The 22,856-nt window shown below is 44.0% G+C and overlaps 1 protein-coding gene across 2 annotated transcripts in view; it reads right to left on the minus strand.

Moving 5' to 3' along the window:
* CUBN (cubilin) overlaps positions 1 to 22,856 on the minus strand; it is a 238,472-nt gene that overhangs the window by 86,812 nt on the left and 128,804 nt on the right. For both annotated transcript variants that reach the window (XM_006119493.5, XM_075922454.2), the window contains 7 exons: positions 14,723 to 14,879; positions 12,283 to 12,399; positions 9,661 to 9,774; positions 7,281 to 7,409; positions 6,519 to 6,651; positions 1,918 to 2,123; positions 1,297 to 1,478 (listed from right to left, as the gene is read on the minus strand). In XM_006119493.5, the coding sequence (XP_006119555.3) occupies positions 1,297 to 1,478; positions 1,918 to 2,123; positions 6,519 to 6,651; positions 7,281 to 7,409; positions 9,661 to 9,774; positions 12,283 to 12,399; positions 14,723 to 14,879 (1,038 nt within the window). The remainder of the gene's footprint in view (positions 1 to 1,296; positions 1,479 to 1,917; positions 2,124 to 6,518; positions 6,652 to 7,280; positions 7,410 to 9,660; positions 9,775 to 12,282; positions 12,400 to 14,722; positions 14,880 to 22,856) is intronic.

The raw sequence follows: 22,856 nt of genomic DNA on the forward strand, positions 1-22,856 counted from the left end.
GAACTTTGTATGCCAAAATTCTCCATGCTTTTGTTTCACTAGCATTCAGAACCAACTATGTAACCCCAAAGTAGACACCAGACAGGGAAAATTGAAAAGAAAATTCAAAATATTCAATTATGGATCAGATCCTCAGCTGGTGTAAATCATCATATCTTGAAGCCAAAGGAGTTGGGCTGATTCATACCTGTGGAAGCTCTAGCTCAGTGATCTTAGCATATGGAACTTGTTAGGCTCAGTGGACAGAAAGAAAAACAAATCCAGGATGTTAAAATATGAGTCAAGATGGAAGGAAGAGAAATAACATGTGCAAGTTAGTGAACTGCTTGTAATAAAAGGAGACTAAATCAAGGCCAATCATAGGATCAACTGGTAGAAAAACAAATTCTAAAAAAGAGTCATACAAATGTGAGTTCAGAGAGAGAACTGAAGCAGAGAAATGATAGATGCATGCTAGTACTGTTGTACTGTGCTTTAATTTGCACTGTATTTCAATATGAAATATGAATTTAAATATGAAACCATACCCAGGATGCATTTGGCTCTGATAGCCTGAAAAAAGGCTAAAGTCCAGCTTGTGATTTAGGCCACAAAACCATGCAGAGGAGTAAAGGGGAGTACCAGCTGGTTAGTCCAGCTGAGCAGGTTGCAGGCAATGTAGATTGCTACTGGTACAGGCCATTAACAAATTAATCCCCAGGAGCAAAGAAGAAACAGGTCCAGCTTGTCCAAGACTGTGTTAAAAGGCACAATCTAGCCCTGTTGCATAATCCTTCCTATTGACCAACATTTTTTTTTTCAAACTAAGGCCAAGCTACTACAAACTTTTAGACACAAGTATAAAATTAAATACATGAATACATGTTTCCAAGGTCAGGGACTTAAGTTCCTAAAATTAGGTATTTATATCCACATTTAGGCATTTACACACAGGTGGCTAGATTTTTGGAGGAGCTAAGTAGATAAATACAACTCCTATTCTTTTTGGTTGGAACTATACGTGCTCAGCATCCCTGATGCTCCTAAATTTGAAAATGTCAGGTTGTGTCTTTATTTACTTATTTTTTATCACCTATGAAACGTTTTAAATGCCCAGCTGGACAACATCTGCTATTTCCTACTAGGGAACAAACATGCATGTAATACTGTCTAGAGCATATAATTATTCGAAAGGCATGAAAGGAAAGCAAATGATCTAAACTGGACCTTTGAAAAGACTTCCCATTCTGCCCTGAGCCTGCTTTATTTATTATTTCTATCATAATTTATAAAAAGAATCTACCAAAATGACCTCACCTTCAACTTGTCATAATGGCAATTATGATGATCTTCAATGTCCATCTGCAGGATCTGACCGTGGATAACATGAGAAGCATTGACACTTATCTTCCACTGGTAGTTGGAGTTGTGTGGGTAGTTTCTGGGCCACAGTGGAGAAGCAATTTGCCCACTATTTCCCACAATGTCATTTCCAAATACTGAAAAATAACAGGGGAGTCTACTAATGATGATGTTTCTCACAACAACTTATTTTTAAAGAGGAATATTAATATTACTTTCTCCCATGATGATTTAGCTCTTTTCATCAGTATATGTCAAAGCACTTTACAAAGCAGATCATTATCCCCATTTTACAGATTGAAAACTGAGGCACATGGGAGGAAAATGACTTGCCCAGGGTCCACCAGCAATCAGGCATTCAAGAGCTCTCTGCAATCATGTTACTAATAGGCAGATATTCAGTGAGGTTCAGTACATTCCTTTTCAAATATTTTGGGTGAAATTCTGGCCTTATTGAAGTCAATCAGAATTTTGCCATGATATCAACCTTTAATTTTAAGCATGCCTTTCCCCCTTATTATTGGAACTACTCTGGAAAGTGGTCATTTAATTTTCAATTGAATAATATTTACTTACAGTGGGCAAAAGTGGCCCTAAAGCCAACAGCACTGCCGGAGTCATCAGAAACAAATTTGACCCACAAGATGTGCCCAATGATGGATGTATAATTCAAAATCAAATTGTTTCCACAGTATCGGCCCACCAGCTCGCCTGTGTCATTCCCTTTGCGAATCTCGAGATAATCCTTGGTGCAGCCTTCACTGTCTTCCAGCTGGAACATTCTGTTTCAGTTGTAGAAGGCAAAACAGTAAGATTGATTTACATATATTATAGACACACAGTACAGAATTTGCCATACTAGACCAAACCATGCATCTGACTATAATCTTACATCCGTCCCTCCGACAATGGATAGTATTAAGACTAAAAAAGAAGCAAAAACCCCAAAACCAAACCAAACCAAAACCAGTTGGCCAAACAACAAAACCCTTCCATCAACTACAATACATTTAGCCAATTTTGCAAAACTATACACATTGGAAAAAATTCCTTACTCCATATATTGTTAGTTTGCATTTCTCTGGTTTCCTCTCTTTAAGAGGGTTTTATTGGTTTTTTTTGTTCTCAAAAGAAGTGCAAAGTATTTAACATACCCATGCTGTAGATGATAGATTTTTGGCATAGTGTTGAGGATATATTTAAACTCATATTGGATGGGGAAGACTACAGGCAGTCCCCAGGTTATGTATAGGACTGTAGGTTTGTACTTAAGTCGAATTTGTACTTAAGTTGGAACTGGCATCCAGATTCAGCCGCTGCTGAAACTGACCAGCGGTTGACTACAGGAAGCCCGAGGCAGAGTTTCTCTGCCCCGGGCTTCCTGGAATCAGCTGCTGATCAGTTTCAACAGCAGCTGAATCTGGACGCCTGGGACAGAGCAGCTGGGGCGCTTCCGGGTAGATCTCCGCAGCGCCGCACCTCAGCGCTGCGGGTACCAACTGGGCAGCACCCCAGGTGCTCTACCCAAGGTGTCCCCAAGTCAGCTGCTGCTGAAACTGATCAGCGGCTGATTCCAGGAAGCCCGGGGCAGAGAAACTCTGCCTCGGGCTTCCTATAGTCAGCCGCTGGTCAGTTTCAGCAGTGGCTGAATCTGGACGCCAGTTCCGACTTAAGTACAAATTCGACTTAAGTACAAACCTACAGTCCTGTACGTAACCCGGGGACTGCCTGTAGTCTTCCCCAGGAGCGGCGCTACTGGACCAACCCAGCAGCACCCCAGCTGCTCTGCCTCAGGTGTCCCCAAGTCAGCCGCTACTGAAACTGACCAGCAGCGGCTAAATCAGGACTCCTGGGGCAGAGCAGCTGGGGTGCTGCCGGGTTGATCCAGTAGCGCCGAGGAGCGGCGCTGCGGGACCAACTGGCAGCGCCCCAGCTGCTCTACCACAGGCATCTGCTAGAAAAGCCTGGTCTACTGGGGGGGGGCACACTATCTGCATCCCCCCCCCAGCAGACCATGGAGATGCGGGCGGCGGGACCGAGACGCGCCGCAGTGCCGCCACCCAGGTCCTCCGCGGCTTTGCTCCGCGTCTCCTTGGTCTGCTGGGGGGAGGAGGGGGCCAGCAGACCATGGAGGACCCAGGCGGCGGGACTGCCCAGACGCGCCGCGGTCTCGTTGCCCAGGTCCTCCGGGGCGAGAAAAGCTGCTCTGCGTCTCCCTGATCTGCTGGGGGGGGGGGGGGGAGCAGACCAGGGAGACACGGAGCAAAGCCGTGGAGGACCCAGGCGGCAAGACAGCGGGGTGTCTGGGCAGTCCCGCCGCCTGCGTCCTCTGTGGCTTTGCTCCGCATCTCCCTGGTCTGCTGTGGGCCCCCCCCCCCGCGTCTCCCTGGTCTGCTGTGGCCCCCCCCCCCAGCAGACCAGGGAGATGCAGAGCAGCTTTTCTCGCCCCGGAGGACGCGGGCGGCGGGACCTCGGCGCATCTGGGCGGTCCCGCCGCCCGCATCCTCAGGGGCGAGAAAAGCCCCGTTCGTAAGTACGGATCCGACATAAGTCAGATCGGCGTAACTTGGGGACTGCCTATATTGCGACAGATGAGATTCAGCTCTATATTTACCCCACTGTGTATCAATTTGTGTCCATCATCATCTACCTGCAAATTTCCAATGCACTCTCTGATGATGAAGCAATTTGAGGCCAAATACATACCTGAAGTTATCCTATATTATGAAATCTTAACCCCTCTTCTCCTTACCTTCTTCGCATTTCCTACCTTTATGGCTTCAAATAATTCAAAGCCTCTCCCTATTCTCTGTTTTCTGCAATCCATTTAACTTTGAATACTTTTATTACTTTCTGTCTTTTGCCTGCTGAGCATGAGGTCAGTTGAACTCAAAGGCTTTCCTATTGTATATGTCCCGCTGGGCAGTGTACGTGAGTGATAGGGATCCTCTGGAGCAGTGGTTTTTAGCCTGTGTTCCGTGGCTCCCTGGGAATTGGCAGACAATGTCTAAGGGGTCCATTTGAAATTTTTGAGGGATCCACCAATGAAAAAAGGTTGAAACCCTCTGGACTGGAGGATGTAAGAATTAGAATTGAGTGGCCAAGCATTTGCTGAGCTCTGAATGTAGAGGAGGACTCATAAGCAGAAGATCCATTGCAGATTACGAGGGCTTGAGAGGCTGTGACCAAAAGCACCCCAGTATTCACACCCTATGCACTACTGTAATAATCTTTGTACTAAATGTGCCTTGTGAGGTATAATTTGAAAATTAGTAACTTGGGGTATGTCGAGGAGTAATGGTAGTTCGGAATAGGAAGCCTAGTCCGAACTACCTAGTCCGTGCCGCGTGTAGCTGCGTGGCACGGAGTCCGCACTAGTGGACATTTAAAAATGGCGATGCCCGGCAAGATGCAAAGGAAGCCCGGGAAATTCAAATCCCGGGCTTCATTTGCAACTCCGGTTGCCTACATTACCACCCTAGTTCAAACTTGGGTGGTAGTGTAGACATACCCTTGCTGATCAATAATATCATGGTGAAATGTGTGTAGAAACATTGTGGCTACGTCTAGACTGGCATGATTTTCCGCAAATGCTTTTAACGGAAAAGTTTTCCATTAAAAGCATTTTCGGAAAAGAGCGTCTAGATTGGCACGAACGCTTTTCCGCAAAAGCACTTTTTGTGGAAAAGAGTCTGTGGCCAACCTAGATGCGCTTTTGTCCAAAAAAGCCCCGATCGCCATTTTTGCGTTCGGGGCTTTTTTGCGCAAAACAAATCTCAGCTGTCTACACTGGCCCGTTAGTGCAAAAGTTTTGCACAAAAGGGACTTTTGCCCGAACAGGAGCAGCATAGTATTTCCGCAAGAAGCACTGATTTCTTACAGTAGGAAGTCAGTGCTTTTGCGGAAATTCAAGCGGCCAGTGTAGACAGCTGGCAAGTTTTTCCAGAAAAATGGCTGATTTTCCAGAAAAACTGGCCAGTCTAGACACAGCTTGTATGTAAAGTCATGAATTGCTCCTGTATGGTGTTAGTAGAACATGTTCAAACCCAGAGAGCCCTGCCTACTGTTGCTTTTCTTTTTCATGTGACTGCTCTGTCAAGGGTCAGTGTTCTGTTTCTTGGCCCCAAACAATGTTTAATGCTGGGAAACAGACAATTTAGAAATCAATATAATGGGCAAAGAATAGCATAGATGATATAAATATTTTTGTTAGTCTCTTAAGGGCACGTTTACACAGCAGGGTTTAACTCCAAACAAGCTACGAAAATTGAGCTACGTCCATTGTGTGGCTTTTTTTGAAATAGCTTATTTTGAGTTTTTCTCTCTACACAGCACTTATTTTGAAATAGAGCACTCTTCTTCTGACTTCCCTTACTCCTCATAAAATGAGGGTTACAGGAGTCAGAGTAAGAAGTCCTCCAGCTTGACAGTATTTCGACATTATGTCAAAATAACTGCCAGGGGTGTAGATGCAGATTATGTTATTTCAATATAACACTAGTTATTTTGAAATAATGTTGCTGTGCAGACATAGCCAGAGGTGCCACAGGACTACTCATTGTTTTTAAAGTTACAGACTAACATGGCTATCCCTCTGAGACTTGCTAAATTAATCTAAATTGTTTTCCGGTACATTTCTGGTCTCATATCTTCTAAGGAAAGTACTTTGACAGGAGGGAAGTACGCTTCCAGCAAGATCCACTTTGTTCTTGCTTTATCTCCACCTTCATGATTTGACTTCTCTGCAGAAGTAAATCTGGAGCCTTTAATTCAATTTGAAACCAATTGCAACCTACAAAGAATATGATTTATTATACTACGCACATGTACAGCAGTATGAGATATCTGCCAATAATCAAAAAAGAACGGAAAAGGTTTCTGTTGGCAAAAGGGTCCATAAAACAAAAGATGCAGTGATGCTGAATTTCCTCTTACTTGTGACCTGCTGAGTGCGGATCCTTTTAGCACCCCATGATACTTTTTGACAGTGCACTATCTAATATCAATGATGACTAATAAGGGAGAAAACTGATGTGAGCTTCCCATGGCCACTGCTCTGTTCTCTTATTTTGGACACTCTGCTACAGTTTTGCATGCTAGTAATTACATTTCCTACTAAACACAGTGTTTCCTTCCTGTAACTCCATTAAAAGGCTGAACAATAACCCCAGATTTACATGAAAGACAGCTGAAGTCGGTTGCCAGGGGAGCTGACAATGTTCCAGATACATTCAGTGTTCAAAGGATAAGATTCAGGATATCTGGGGCTGTTGAAGGATCCCCTGTCCATGTGGAAGGTACCGCCACAGGCTGAAAAGAGAGAGAGAGAGAGAGAGAGAGAGAGAGACTGAAGACTACACAGAAAAATACCTCAGGCAGAAATGGGCTAATTCACCAACTCAGAGGGGGAAAAATGAAACACTGGATATCCCTTTCTCCCTGTTTATTAACCTCTTGGCATCAGTGGACAGAGATTATTTAAGATTGCTGGAAGAAATCCCAGTTTCAGAAATCAAATACTTAAACACGCCAAATTGAGCCAGGCACAAAGCTGGCTACTAATGACTTAAAGATAAAAAGAAAGGGCTCAGCTAGCAGAGGCAGTGAAAATGCTGGGAAGTTTTAGTTTGGTCCAAGGTTTGATCCTTCTTTCTTTGGGATGGCAGGAGGTGGATGCACACAGATGCTGCAGCTTTCTCCATCTGTAGATGGAAAAGTCACTTTGTGGCTAACACTGGGCAGGCTTTGCAGATAGATATGTAGCCCCTGCCTTGGCCAAAAAAGAGGTCAAGGCAAAGTAGGATTTTGAGTGTGGTATTGTCAGGCAACTAAAGAAGACTAGAAAGGGAAAATGGGGAGGACTTCCATAAAAATCTATTGTTTCATTTACCAATTGCTTTTCTACCAGCTTCAGTGTGGGAGTTTGCAAATCAACTTACATGACAATGATGCAGCACAGGTAGCATGGAAGCCTCTGGCAGTTCCAGCATTATTGGATACAAAATTCACAACAAAGGCACTGCTGAAAGATGAGACAGGTTGTGGCATAACAGTGCCACAGTAACGGCCTAAAAATCAACAGCAACACAAGGGAAGTGCAACGTTATACAGGGAGTATAAACACTGGCCTAGTTATCTAAGGCAAAAATAACACTAGGATGCTAACACTTTTATCAGCTGCTATTAAAACAATCTTTTATTTGAGGTTTATAATCCTTGGTATAGGCTGAAAGCTCCCCAATTATGTAACACTATGGCAATGATGGAAAAGATTTGTGGCTGGGCACGTGAACTGTTTTCGATCAGGAAGGCCTCAGACAGCCAGGGGCTGACAGCACCCATGAAGGCTTGGTAGGATTGTCAGGCATCCATTTTTCAACTAGAATGCCTGGTTGAAAGCTAACTTAGCAGCTCCAGTCAGCACAGCCAATTAGTCTGCTAAAAGTCTAGTCAGCATGCTATGGGGCTAAGGCAGGCTAGTCCCTACGGGTGTGTCTAGACTACATGCCTCCTTCGACGGAGGCATGTAGATTAGCCAGATCGGAAGAGGGAAATGAAGCCGCGATTAAAATAATCGCGGCTTCATTTAAATTTAAATAGCTGCCCCGATCTGCCGATCAGCTGTTTGTCGGCAGATCGGGGCAGTCTGGACGCGACGCGCCGACAAAGAAGCCTTTCTTCATCGGCACAGGTAAACCTGGTTTCATGAGGCTTACCTGTGCCGATGAAGAAAGGCTTCTTTGTCGGCGCGTCGCGTCCAGACTACCCCGATCTGCCAACAAACAGCTGATCGGCAGATCGGGGCAGCCATTTAAATTTAAATGAAGCCGCGATTATTTTAATCGCGGCTTCATTTCCCTCTTCCGATCTGGCTAATCTACATGCCTCCGTCGAAGGAGGCATGTAGTCTAGACACACCCTACCAGTCCTGGCTCCATGTTATGCCCCAGAAGAGGTCAGGACAGGCTCAACTCCTAAGCGAGGGGGTGGGAGAAATGGCTCTGTGCACTGTCCCCACCCCTAGCACCAGCTTTGCATTCCCATTGTCTGGAAATTGTGGGCCATGGGAGCAGCAGTGCCATTTACTGAGAGCCACCCCAGGTGAACTTGTGCCTCCAACTCTTTGCCCCAGCCCTGAGCCCTGCAATGCACCAAATCCATCATTCCTGGCCCCACCCCATAACATGCACTGGCAGCCAGAGCCCTCACCTCTGCACCCCAGCCCCTTCCTCCAACCCAAAACCCCCTCACACACTCTGAACCCCCTAGTCACTGGTTCCATCCCAGAGCCAAGACCCCCACCAGAGTCCTCACCCCCCAACACCCTAACCCTCTGCCTCAACCCACAGCCCCCTCCCACACTCTGAATCACTCCACCCCTCAGCCTGGAGACCCTTGCTGCTCAGGGAAAGGGAAGGGCTAGGGTGCTCAGTTTTGTATGAGTAGAAACCTGGCAACCCTATGGCCTAGCCTGAGAGAAGGAGCAATATGAAGGTTAAGGGATAAGAGATCAAGAATTATAGCCTGCCCTTAATAACATCTCTGTGGATCAGGAGTGATCCTACTGCAGTCAAGATCAAACTAGCGTACATGGGAGAAGAATCTGGCCGAAAGGGACAGACCTGTTCTCAATCACTCTATTATAAATCTAAGGCATTTTCTTGGCTGCCAAGGTAGTTACTCCAGATGCCCACTAATGTAACAGAGAGCAAAGGGCTAGACCAGGCCTTGCACAATGAAACCTTACTTGAGGGGAATCTCTTCCTGGTATTATCTCACAGATATCTCCCCATACCACTTCACTGGGGGAGGGAGAAATGTTTGTTCTCTCTCCCTCCCAGTGAAATAGGCCCCAGGATACTCCTCTAGAGACTGGTGCTCATGGAGTGCGTTCTGTCCACACTGAGGAGTTGGCATCCAGCAGCTTCAAAGGGGCGATGCTGTTAGAGATCGCTCCTGCCAGAGCTGCTAGAGGGAGCCACCTTATGGAGAAGAACTCATCTTGGAGAAGATCATTTGTATCATTGTACTGGATAAATTCTTGTATGGCTCCCTCTGTGCTTTGGTAGAGAAAAAAATTTAAGCTCTTTGGTACAGGAGTTGGCTATTGTGTTTAGACAGCTCATGGAACAATGGTGCCCCAATTTAACTGGATCCTACCATAATAAACATTAACAATTAATAATTAACTTATCTAATAATGAACTATATAAATATTATTCAAACTTACATCTCACGCTGCTCATTACTGCTTTGAATATGAACATAAATAATTGTTTTAAAACAATGCAGAGGGCCAAGAAAAAAGGGCTATAGTACCTTGAAGAGGAGCCTCATAGTTATCCCCTTCCAAAATCTCGACAAAATCCGTGGTACAGTTTTGCCTGTTGCTTTCAATATCAAAGTCAGTGAATGACAGTGTAATGTGGCTGACTGTTAATAGAGAAGAAGAATAAAAAAGGAAGGTTTTACATTTCACATATAAGTAATTATGTAGGTGTACAGAGTGTATTGTATGTTTTATTTTCATTGGAGAGAATGGATAGCAAAAGCTGAAATGTCAGTTTTCTCTTCCTAAGTCAATCAGTGTACTGAATTGGGGTTTGTTTATCGATCATAGAATCATAGAATACCAGAACCAGAAGGGACCTCAAGAGATCATCAGGTCCAGTCGCCTTCCCTCATGGCAGGACCAAGCACCATCTAAACCATCCCTAACAGATGCCGGTCTAACCTGCTCTTAAATATCTTCAGTGATGCCAGTCTAACCTGCTCTTAAATATCTTCCACAACCCTCCTAGCAATTTATTCCAGTGTTTAACCCCCCTGACAGTTAGGAAGTTTTTCCTAATGTCCAACCTAAACCTCCTTTTCTGCAATTTAAACTTATTGCTTCTTGTCCTATCCTCAGAGGTATCATGAAGTATAAGATCAGAGTCAGCTTGTTTATTGTTACAGAGTGAATATACCAGAAGTACTTACGCTTATTGTAAAAACACTGCTAAAGCTTTCAGGATTTCATGACACTATATCGGGCAGTAATCTCTAGTACAATCTGCTTCCGATTTAACTACTGAAGATTTAATACTTACAAACACATTTTTAATAACCTAACAACTTTATAATTATATGTTGAATGAGACCCAATAGACAGTTTTGCAGATAAATATTTTTAAATGTCTTATTTCTGCTCTTATAATCCAGGAAGTCCTGTCCCTTGTGATCTAGTGCTATGAAATTCAGACAGACTTTGTCCTGCTCCAGGCTCACAATTAGTTGGATTTCGCATCACTTTTCAAACATTCCATATGTGTCAATCTGACTAGTCATTAGCATCTTCTGCTAGGCTCATGTGAAATTGGATTTTCCATACTGTGATGCTCTAGGCTACATGATGAAAAGGAGGATTTGGCCCTCAGGATTTTTGACTGTCATACTGCTTTTTGTTTGTTCATTATGGCCACTTTCTTCCCTAATGGCTGAGGAAGATGAGAATAAAAGCTCACCTCACAACCAGTACTTGATAACAGTTGTTCCAAATCTAGAAGTGGCCTCATGCCTTGAACAGATCAGAGAGATTTCCGTAATGATTTCAGTAATGGGACGATATATGTGGAAGCATCATGAACCAAATTTGAAGTCCTAGTACAAGTTGGGGGCAACTCAATTAATTACAATGGTTCCACTCTCACATCATGAATTGGGCACAGATATTATTTTTTCTAACTAGGCCATGAGCAGTGAGTGATAGGGAAGTGAAATCCCAGACAGAGATGTTGCATTCATCAGGGTACGATTGACTGGCACAAAGTGGGACAGTTGCTGCTGTTCTGTTCTCTTATTTTGGATGCCAGTGGAATCAGTCAATTACCGATATAAATGCTGGTCCTCAGGGTATAAAATTAAAAGTGAATCACAGGGTGTGGGGAAAGTAAGGGGACTTGTTGACCATCTCTGTTAAAATACAACAAAAGAATCCTGCTGTTTCTTGCCAATGGCTAAATCCATTTTATATGTCCATGAACTGTTGACATGACTGTGACCCTATGTGAACTGCATAATGATGCTAGATATATCTGTACTATAGGGAAGGATTTCCAAGCTACCTGGAGAAATTCTCTGGTTCTCATTTGTACTAGTAATGTACTAGTGTAGTTTATTGGCTCAGAAGAGTTACTCCTGATGTGCACCAATATATGTGGGAGAAGAATCAGGCCTACAGTTTCCCCCCTCCCTGTTTGGACAGAAATATTCTGTGGAGTGTGATAATATCAGGTGAGTACCAAAAGTATACTGGCTGCCATGAAAAATAGACATTTACTTGTAAGTACTGCACAGTGTTATCTGGGATACCATAATACTTCCTTGTTCTCCATGTTGGGAAATGGCTCCTCCTAACAGATAATATCTGGTGACCGCTGGAAAACGTTTTTTTATCACAACCATTGTAAACCTATGTCTACAATTGGGGAAATCTGAGAGCATGCCTATATATATATGATTTATGTTCTCTTATTTCTGATTTTTGTTCTCCCATTTCTACTTTACTTTAAGCTTCTTATTAAAATAGCTCCCTCCCTCTCCATGCCAAAAAGACAGTGGCCAAATACCAGGGCTTCTCATGTGAGTCCACAGATTATCTCATTAACAGCTCTGGCTGCCCATCATATGCAGTTCCACAGCCTACAATTCAGCTCTTGAGTCTCATCAATCTGCCAAGATAACTATGCTGTACATAGTTTTTGTTCTGTTTTTCATAAACCCTAAATCTTTTTACAGCAAATCTTTGGTTTCTGACAGATTAAGAGATCCTCATTCTCTCCAACCTACCAGGAGGCAGGATTTCCTACAGAAGAAAGGGAGGAATTCTGCATTGTTACCAAAGCAGAGATGAGGATATTAGTCATCCAGCAAGTTTCCCACAGAGATGTTTTTACTCACATGGCTCCTGGGCCCGAATAATCCAGCTGCAGTTCTGATTGTCTGGGTACTTGGCAGGATACAGAGGAGAGGAAATTGCTGTACCAACTGAATCTGTCTCTATGAGGCTTCCACATGCTTTGAAATAAAACACACACAAAGCACATATATAATACACATTTTGACAACTTTAGCGGGCTAGGGAGTGATAAAATGGGTGCATTGGAACTTAACATGGTTTTGGTAACGCTTCCAGGGACTGAAAATTTAAATCTCTGAAGTGTTTGACAAATAACTTGGATCATACCTCCCCCCTACCCCCCAAGGCTAGCCTGGGAGTCATGCATTGTCAGGGTTCTACATGTGTCTCATGAGACATTTTGTGTACTGTTGCCCACATTCAGGGTTGTCAGATTTCACTGGTTTCCACCCAGGTCGTTTTTCCTCCTTCCAGTATTATTAAAGTGACAGGCATGTGAAGAGAGCTATGTGAAGTGAGGAGCATGCTGATTGCACAGAACACTGACTGTGCGCGCTGCCTCTGCATCCAAAGTGCTGCTACAGTTCAATCAGCACTACCCACAAATTCTAGGTACAGAAGCACAGTTAGCAAAACCGCCCTCTCCCAGGAGACTGTCTTGGTTATGACAATCTTGAAGCCTATTGAGATGAAGGAGGGCCACTCACAGGGCCCACTCAGTAGCCTAAGTTTCCCATTGCTGGTATAGGATCTATTCTAACAGCTCAGGCTACACAAGAATCCCCTTGCACTGGTAGCTCCTCTTGTCTGGATCCTCTTGCATGGCTGGATCAACTGGGCCTGTGCTGTAGGAGTGAAACTTGTGGATGTGCATAAACATATGGACTGAGTTCTTTTTGCTCTGCCTTAAAATGCCTTTCCGGACCTTGTTGCTGAGAGCCTGCAGAATCACCGATCTGTGGGTTTGGGGCAGAGCCAGGACTAGGTCTGATAAGTTCCATCCCTTGTTGCTGCTGTTGATGTCTACATGCAGTACCATGCCAGAATGGATATTTTCCGGGGAGTTTCTAGGAGCACTGAGAACAGCTGCTTAGTTTGGCTCCCTTTCAGAGCTCTGTTTAGTAAAGGAGAGTTATTTGTTTTGAAGGTGAAAACATTCCATTGAAGGCACTAGCAAAATTCCCACTGACTTCAATGCATTAAGGTTTTCTCCTGGGGTGTTTCAAGGCCTAATCTCAAATATTTCTCAGATAACTAAAAATTCACTCAGTGGAAATATTAGTGTTTATATGTCTAGTCTACATGCTACCACCAAACAAGTTTGCTCCTTTTAAAACCAAAAAGTATATGCATCTCAATATGGCATTTTATTATATGTTCACAAACAGTAGGAAGTGCAATGTTATTTGCCAAATAGTTGCTCAGCAATATTGCTTAACAATACAAAGTCCTGGGAATATTGGAGAAAATTTAGATGATACTGAAGAGTTGTCAAGTGAAGAAAAAAGTAATGTGCTAATAAATAATTATGTTCTGCTAATAAATAATTATGTTGTGCAAAAAAGGAACATCAATTACAAGCTGTACATTATTACTAGAATGAACTGTATAATAAATCTTATCTAAATAAACACATTTGATAGGATGGGTCTTATTTTTAACAATATTATCTTTTCTCTGCACTGCATAAACAGTCTCCTCTAGAAAATAGGTCTTTTCCTCTTCTAATTTCTAAAGGAGAAGTATAGATTGTAAAAGTTTATAAAGATTTTTTCTTAGTGATAAAAAAGAGAAATGTTATTAATATGCTGAACAAACAAAGGGTGAGGTCCTGCGCTACTTTAAAAGGTAACATCAGAGAACTTGCAGCTCACGGGACTTTAAAACACCATTGCACATGCTGCTTTGGGAGCTGGAGCGGCCCCCTCTCTATAATTTATACAGTTCTGGGGACCTTTTTAAATTATGGCAGCCTCCTTGCACTGTCCAAAGAGCTGTAGTGAAGCCCTACCCTGGATACTCACTGTACACCAAGGCTTGCAATGGGATCCTTGGAAACCAAACTTACAGTGAGTGGTCTCTCCAATGACCATGTAAGGGGAATTCTTCCCCCATACACAACCAGGACTTTCATGGTTCCTTTATGCTGCTCCATCTTGTACCTGGTATAAAGATAGGAGAACGGCTGTGCAGATCTCACTCTAAGTCAAAATATTTTGGCTTGAACCATTCTCAAAATAAAATTAAAGCCCCTTTAAAGCCACATGGCATATCTAGAGGCAGCAACACTGGATATAAGTTGTGCTAAAAGACTGCACCATTATTTGATCTGAGGAAGTGGGTCTGGCCCACGAAAGCTCATCATCTAATAAACCATCTTGTTAGTCTTTAAAGTGCTACATAGACCTGTATTTTGTTTCACCTAGTAGAGAAGTAATTTATGATCAGCAGAAAGAGCGCTTATGTCACTGAGGAACATACCTTCTGTAAAGCGAGCACTGAAACCCCCGTGCAGGTTGCTGTTGTCGGACCGTAATCGGATGAACATAATATTCTGGGTGGATGTGATGGGCCTGGGGAGCTGGGCACCACACAATTTTTCAAGAAGCGGGGCATCACTGTCTTGGCCATCAAACACCTATATAAAACAGCAGTGTGTAGAAGGAATCATTAGAATTTCAGATCAATACATGTGTCCATTTCCCCCCACTGTACACAGCATTAGGCTTTTGGGGCAAGTGTTCACTTATAAACATACAGTTTTGGTCTTTTGGTATCTGGCAAAGGAAAATTGATCCTGGTTTTAAAATTCTTCAGTCTATCAGCTACAGTACAGTAGACTTGGTGCTCATGAAGAGAATCTTTTACCACATTTACCTCTTAATAGGCTTAGTTAGGAAAAACATTAAGCCGCAAAAAATGAGAATTTGCAATAGCGATCCTAGAAATCACTAAGTTCCATCATCTAAGATTTGTTATGCAACTGAAGAAACTCACCAGCCTTATGGCAAAAGTGACCAAATCAATTATGACCAAAGCAAAACTGTAGTCATCAGTGTTTAAGGCATCTGGCTTTACATGCAGCAGACTACAAGAAATAGCCCCTATACAAGTCTCTAAAATGTCTAATGTTTTTATAAAATAGTTATTTTTCTCTACCATTTGAGACATCTGCAGACAATGTCACAATTACAAATCTGGTGGCTTTCCCAGGGGAGTATTGATAAAGCTTTCATGTCACACCATTAAGGCCCTACCAAATTCATGGTCCATTCTGATCAATTTCACAGCCATAGGCTTTTTTAAATGGTAAACTTCATAACTTCAGATATTTCAATCTGAAATTTAATGGTGTTATAACTCTAGGGATTCTGACCCACAACAGGAGTTGTGTGAGGGTTGCAAGGTTATTGTATGGAGGGAGGTTGTGGCACTCCTATCGGGTATGTCTACACTACAAAGTTAGTTCGAACTAACGGATGTTAGTTCGAACTAACTTTAATAGGTGCTACACTAGCGCTCCGCTAGTTCGAATTTGAATCGAACTAGTGGAGCGCTTAGTTCGAACTAGGTAAACCTCGTTTTACGAGGAATAACGCCTAGTTCGAACTAGCTAGTTCGAATTAAGGGCTGTGTAGCCCTTTAGTTCGAACTAGTGGGAGGCTAGCCCTCCCCAGGTTTCCCTGGTGGCCACTCTGGCCAACACCAGGGAAACTCTATGCCCCCCTCCCGGCCCCGGACCCCTTAAAGGGGCACGGGCTGGCTACGGTGCCCGTGCCAGGTGCAAGCCTGCCAGCACCCAGCTAGCAGACCCTGCACCTGGCACGGCACAGAGCCACCCACCCGATGCCCCCCAGCCCACCCCCTCTTGCCGGGACCAGGCTGGCGGCTCCCGGGAGCTTGCCCTGGACCGCAAGAGGCGGGCACCTTCCTGGGCTAGTGTGGACATCGTGGACCTCGTCCACGATCTCCGCACTAGGCACAGGAAAGTGGTCAGCTAGGGCAGGAGAGCTGCCAGCCTGGCCACCCAGGAGCAGGTGTGCATGAAAATCAAGGGGGTCCACTGAGACCCCCGACCCTGAGCCCTGAGCTTACAATGGCCGTCCTGGGTCAGACCAAAGGTCCATCTAGCCCAGTAGCCTGTCTGCCGACAGCGGCCATCCCTAGGGACCCTGGAGGGGATGGACCGAAGACAGTGACCAAGCCATTTGTCTCGTGCCATCCCTCTCCAGCCTTCCACAAACTTTGGGCAGGGACACCACTCCTACCCCCTGGCTAAGACCACTCCATGGACCCAACCTCCATGACTTGATCTCACTTCCCTTTCAACTCTGTTCTAGTTGTAGCCTTCACAGCCTCCTGCAGCAAGGAGTTCCGCAGGTTAACTATTTGCTTTGTGAAGAAGAACAACTTTCTCTTACTAGTTTCAAGCCTGCTACCCATTCCTTTCCTTTGGTGTCCTCTAGTCCTTCTTTATGGGAACTCAGGAAGAACTTTTCTGAATGCACCCTCTCCACCCAACCTCTGCTTTTAGAGACCTCTATCCTGTCCCCCCTCCATCTCCTCTTTTCTAAGCTGAACAGTCCCAGTCTCTGTAGCCTTTCTTCATCTGGGACCTGTTCCCAACCCCTGATCATGTTAGTTGCCCTCCCTTCTCCCAGCCTTTCTCTTCCCCTCTCCCACCTCCTTTTCCCAGTCTCTCCCAGTTTTTTTCAATAAAGACAGAGTCAATGTTGGAAGAAACGTTATCTTTATTTTGTACATCAATAAGAAGGGGGGCTAGGGAAGGGTAAGTGGAAGGAGGTGAGGGAGGAATGGGATACGAGCCCCCGATGGGGAGGACTGGGCTGGCTCTGCGGGCTTCTGGGGGTGGAAGCTCTCCTGCAGCCCCCCAATTACCCGCTCTCCCCAGATGGCAGCCTGCGGCAAGTGCAGCCGGGCTGATGGCCGAGTGGTGTGATGTGCCCAGTGTGGGTACTCCGGGCACTCCACGCCAGAACTTCTTTGCAAGCGGGACACCCCTTAGAACTGTCTGTCTGGGGTGGGGGTCGGGACCCTTTAAGCGCAGCCCTCGGCTAGCCTGAGACAGCATCTCCACGCTCTAAGTCCTCCTCTGATGCCCTGCCGGCACTGCTTCCGGCCATCCTTAAGCCCTGGTCAGAGTCCACTCAATGTGGACTTGCTAGTTCAAATTAGCAAAACGCTAATTCGAACTAGTTTTTAGTTCTAGACGCGTTAGTTCGAATTAGCTTAGTTCGAATTAACTAATTCGAACTAAGTTAGTTCGAACTAGCGCTGTAGTGTAGACGTACCCATCCTTACTTCTGCACAGCCACTGTTGGCGGCAGTGCGGCTTTTAGAGCTGCGCAGATAGAGAGCAGTAGCTGCTGGCTGGGAGTCTGGCTCTGAAGGCAGAGTTACAGCCAGCAGCAGCAAAAAAGTAAGCATGGTACAGTATGGTATGGTACAGTATTCCCACTCTTATTTCTGCATTGCTGCTTGCAAAGCTGGGATCTTCATCAGCAGGTGCCACTCACTGGGTGCCCAGTGCTGAAAGCAGCAATCCAGAAGAAAGGGAGACATGGAGATGGTAATGCCACCCTTACTTCTGTACTGCTGCTGGCAGGGCACTGCCTTCAGAGCTGGGCACCCAGCCAGCATTACAACCACTGCTCTCTAGTTGCTCACTTCTGAAGGCAGCCAGAAGTAAGGGTAGCAATACTGTGACTCTCCTAAAATAACCTTGTGATCCCCCTGCAACCAGGACCCTCAATTTGAGGAACGCTGGTCTCCCCCATGAAACTATCACACTTTGGCTATGTCTACACTCGCAGCTTCTTGCGCAAGTACGGCTGTTCTTGTGCGAGAATCTGCAGAGCATTCACACTGCCCTCCCGCTCTTGCACAGGAAATTTACAGTACGGCATTGTAAGAGAGGGCTCCTTGCGCATGAGCTACGCTCTTTTTTATAAGGTGTAAGCCCTCTTGTGCAGGAGCTCTTGCGCAAGAGGGCAGTGTGGATGCTCGGCAGGGATTTCTTGCGCAAGAAAGCCCTATGGCTAAAATGGCCATCAGAGCTTTCTTGCGCAAGAGAGCGTCCACACTGCCATGGGCGTTCTTGCGCAAAAGCACAGCTCGCACATGGCAGTGTGGACATTTTCTTGTGCAAGACTTCTTGCACAAGAACCCTTGCGCAAGATGTTCTTGCGCAAGAAGCCGCCAGTGTAGACATAGCCTATGTGTTCCATATATTTCAATCTCTATGCAAAACTCATATTGTTGTGGATGCAATATAGGAGCAATGTGAATTTGCTGGTAATGTTTTCCCATTTCTAGGTAATGAAACCAATCCAGACCTAAACAGAACCCTGAGACCACAGAACATTTTGTACAGTATACATGTTTAACACTCTCCACCTTTACATTATTATTTCCTTCATATCACTTGAAGTCCTGATTAATTTTTGTTCAATCAAAACCTAAGTTTTGCTTCAATAAGGACCTCAGCATTTGGTCTTACATGTAAGTAACTTCCATTAGCATCAGTGAGAACTATGAGCTTATGCATAAAGAACCTCAACAAGAGTTTTCAAACTTTGGTCCCTAAAGTTAGGCAACTTATTTTATATTTTCACGCTTTACTGTGGATTTTGTTCCCTAGCTTAGACACTCCAGTTTGGAAACGTATTTAGAGGCAGGGAGAGAAAAATAGGGACAGGGAATATTGAAGACCTCAGCACCAAGGCTACATCTACATTGGCCCCTATTCCGTAATAGGGATGCTAATGTAGCACTTGGGAATAGGCAAATCCACGGGGGATTTAAATATCCCCCGCGGGATTTGCATTTTCATGGCTGCCGCTTTTTTCCGGCTTGTAGATAAGCCGGAGAAAAGCGGCAGTCTGGACGTGATCCTCCGGAAAATAAGCTCTTTTCCGGAGGATCTCTTATTCCCACTTGAAGTAGGAATAAGAGATCCTCCGGAATAGGGCTTTATTCCAGAGGATCGCGCCAGTCTGGACGCTCTTTTCCGGCTTTTCCCCAAGCCGGAAAAAAAGCGGCGGCCATGTTTATTTAAATCCCGCGGGGGGATATTTAAATTCCCTGCGCATTTCCCTATTCCAAAGTTCTAAATTAGCATGGCTATTCCGAAGAAGGAGCCAGTGTAGAGACAGCCCAACTGTCTGGGAGCTGCAATAATACACATTTAATAGATAATGGATTTAACTGAACCGATCAGGCAGATTGTTTCAAAACAAATTGCAAAAGTGTAATTCTGCCCTGATTATGCATATAACAGTGTGTATAAATCATTGGGCACCAGTAAAACAGGAAGGAAGCAGAAAGAAAGATGGTTTGGCAAGACATCACTTTTAATTTCACCACAAGTACTTTTCTTCTTTTTTTTTTAATGCAAGTTGGAGAGATCATTTTTTCTTTCAGTGTGTGGTCTGCCAGATCAGGAGGCAAGAGACAACAGATTCTTGATTTTAACTCTAGATCAACTGGTTTCTAGTTGACACTGAATGTGAATTAAAAAAGAGAAAGAGAGAGAGAGAAACCACACAGGAAAAAAATAGCTACTGTAACTATGCGTCCCACACACAACAGCTCACAGAGATAAAGAAAACATGATTAAGAGAAGCAATGTCATGGGCTGCTGGCATTGGCTACATCATTTGGAACCTTGTGTGCATGCTGCAAGTGGTGCGGATATTTGAATTTATCAGGATAAGCTCATGACTTGGGGAGGAAGGATGATCTAATTAGTATGTAGGATATTGGCTTGGGACCCAGGGGAATTGGACTCAATTCCTGGCTCAATCACAGACTATGTGACATTGGTCAATTTATTTAATATAGCTGGTACCGCAGCTCCCTATGTCAGGAAAATACTTCATTAGCTAGGGTGTTGTGAGGATAAAATCCATTAATGATTGTGAGCGGTTCAGCTATTATGACAATATAAGTAAGTGTGTAGAAAGAATAAAGTGACACGACTGGGTGAAAAGAGATTTCCCTATTTCAAATATATGCTATGTAATCTATGAGGTTCTTTAGCAATGAACAACAACAGTGGGCTACAGTTGAATAATAAAACCTTTCTCCTGATACTGTAGCACACAATTCAGTTTTCCAGCCTTCAATAACAGAAGGTCCCTGAGCCCATTACTTAAAAAAATGCCACCCCCCCCCAAACCTAAAGCCAGTATTTTCAAAAGGGCAATATGCCCAAGATGAACAACACAGGACAAGCTCCCTGTTTAATCCATTTACACACCCTACTTAGCTGATACTGTTTTCATGAATTAAACATTTGCCTCCTGGCTTATCACATTGGCTGGCTGTATGGGGCCCTGGGAGAAAGTATTAAGTGTACTATAATGGCTAGACAAATACGTAGCTGGTAAAGAGGGCCATGATAACCTTCCCTTCAACCTTTTCTTATTTTCTGGCTTCCAGAGCCCAACCCTTAAAATAGAGTATGAAATGTTGAATGATTTTTTCTCCACACGTGTTCTGTGATTTTTCTACTTAAATCAAACTGTGTGGAGTTAAAAACTGTAGAATGTTAATAGAAACAATGACTAACCAAGTGACCCTGAGCAATGAAATCACCTCCCATTTCTATACAGTAGCAATTACATTTTATTGGACCGCTGACGCTGAGGCTAGTTATTACATTCTCAGACTGGAGAGAGAGGGCCAAAACTTCAGGTAGCTTAAATCAGCATTACTTTTTTGGCTTCAATGAGTTATGCTGATTTATAACAGGATCTGGCCCCTAAAATGTGAACAGTTACTAGACTGATGCAATTAAGCTCTCTCGCTAATCCCACTAGGGGAGATTTTCATAGATGAGTAAAGTAGGTGACTAATATTTTGTACCAGTGGCTCATTAGAATAAAGAGGACTCTGCTGATAGTGCCATGAGAGATGTAGAGAGTCATATATGTGCTTCCTAAATCAATTGTATTTCCTGCTTGATGAAATCATGCTTGAAGATAATAATGTCCCCTTCAGAAATTCAGCAATGAATTCTGTTCCTAAACTCTTGTTAAAATTCTGGGCCGTGTATTAACCCAACGCAAACAATACCAAGATACATATTTCTATGTACTTATGGAAATTAAACATTCAGAAGCAAATCTATACTTTCTGACCACACTGTTATTTATTAGCTTTAACTGTTTCCTGAGACAGATTTTAATACTGAGGTGGCAATGAACTGTAAACCATAGGCTGTGTCCAGACTCCATGCCTCCGTCGACGGAGGCATGTAGATTAGCCAGATCGGAAGAGGGAAATGAAGCCGCGATTAAAATAATCGCGGCTTCATTTAAATTTAAATGGCTGCCCCGATCTGCCGATCAGCTGTTTGTCGGCAGATCGGGAGAGTCTGGACGCGATGCCCCGACAAAGAAGCCTTTCTTCATCGACACAGGTAAACCTGGTTTCACGAGGCTTACCTGTGTCGATGAAGAAAGGCTTCTTTGTCGGGGCATCGCGTCCAGACTCTCCCGATCTGCCGACAAACAGCTGATCGGCAGATCGGGGCAGCCATTTAAATTTAAATGAAGCCGCGATTATTTTAATCGCGGCTTCATTTCCCTCTTCCGATCTGGCTAATCTACATGCCTCCGTCGACGGAGGCATGGAGTCTGGACACAGCCATAGTGTTTTACGACACTATGTCATATAATGCCTGAGTTGCTCCATCACTTTTGAAAGTTAACTGGTGAACATATGAGAACTGAGATCCTTAAAACAACAAGGAGTCCTGTGGCACATTAAAGACTGAGGGTACGTCTACACTAGCTCATTCGTTTGAGCTCGGTAGATAAATATCCCGGGCTTCATTTGCATGTTCCCAGGCACTGCCATTTTTAAATCCCTCTTAGTCCGAAATCCATGGCCGCAGCTACATGCGGCACAGAGTAGGTAGTTCGAATTAATTTGACACTTTACACCTAGGTCTTAACAAGGACTCTAATTACCTTACCCATTACAAAAATAGCTTCCCCAATTATCACCTCTAATATCATTAGCTCACAGACATTTACCTCCCCCCCCCATCTCCCTCCTGTTCTGAAATTTGATTTGTCCTTTTCATATGTGTTCATTTTTTTGATTGTATCCTTTGGTATATATGGTTGTGCCAATTTTCTTCCACAATTTGATCTGAGGAAGTGGGTCTGGCCCACGAAAGCTCATCACCTAATAAACCATCTTGTTAGTCTTTAAAGTGCTACACAGTCCTGTTTTTTGTTTCAGCTATACCAGACTAACACGGCTACATCTCTATTACTTTTCTAATGTAGATCAGGCCTCAAGGAAGATTATTCATCTGTTCATGTGATTTTTTATCAAATCCCAATCTCCTTTCACACTGTGTACAGTAGCATTATTCTTCTCTTTTCCCCTACACATAATAAGCATGACTAAATGACTTATTGCCTTGTTGCAGAGAGTGGTCATGACATTTGTAAAAGTACATGAGAGTGAGACAAGGAGAGAGAATCTTCAGTCTCTTGACCCACATTTCAAAAATCTCACTTCTGGCTTCTGCCACCTGGCTGTGTTTAAAAATGCATCACCACTGCATGTCTCTGCA

The sequence above is a fragment of the Pelodiscus sinensis genome, chromosome 2 (genome assembly GCF_052426305.1).
Source record: "Pelodiscus sinensis isolate ZL-2025 chromosome 2, ASM5242630v1, whole genome shotgun sequence".
NCBI lineage: Eukaryota > Metazoa > Chordata > Testudines > Trionychidae > Pelodiscus > Pelodiscus sinensis.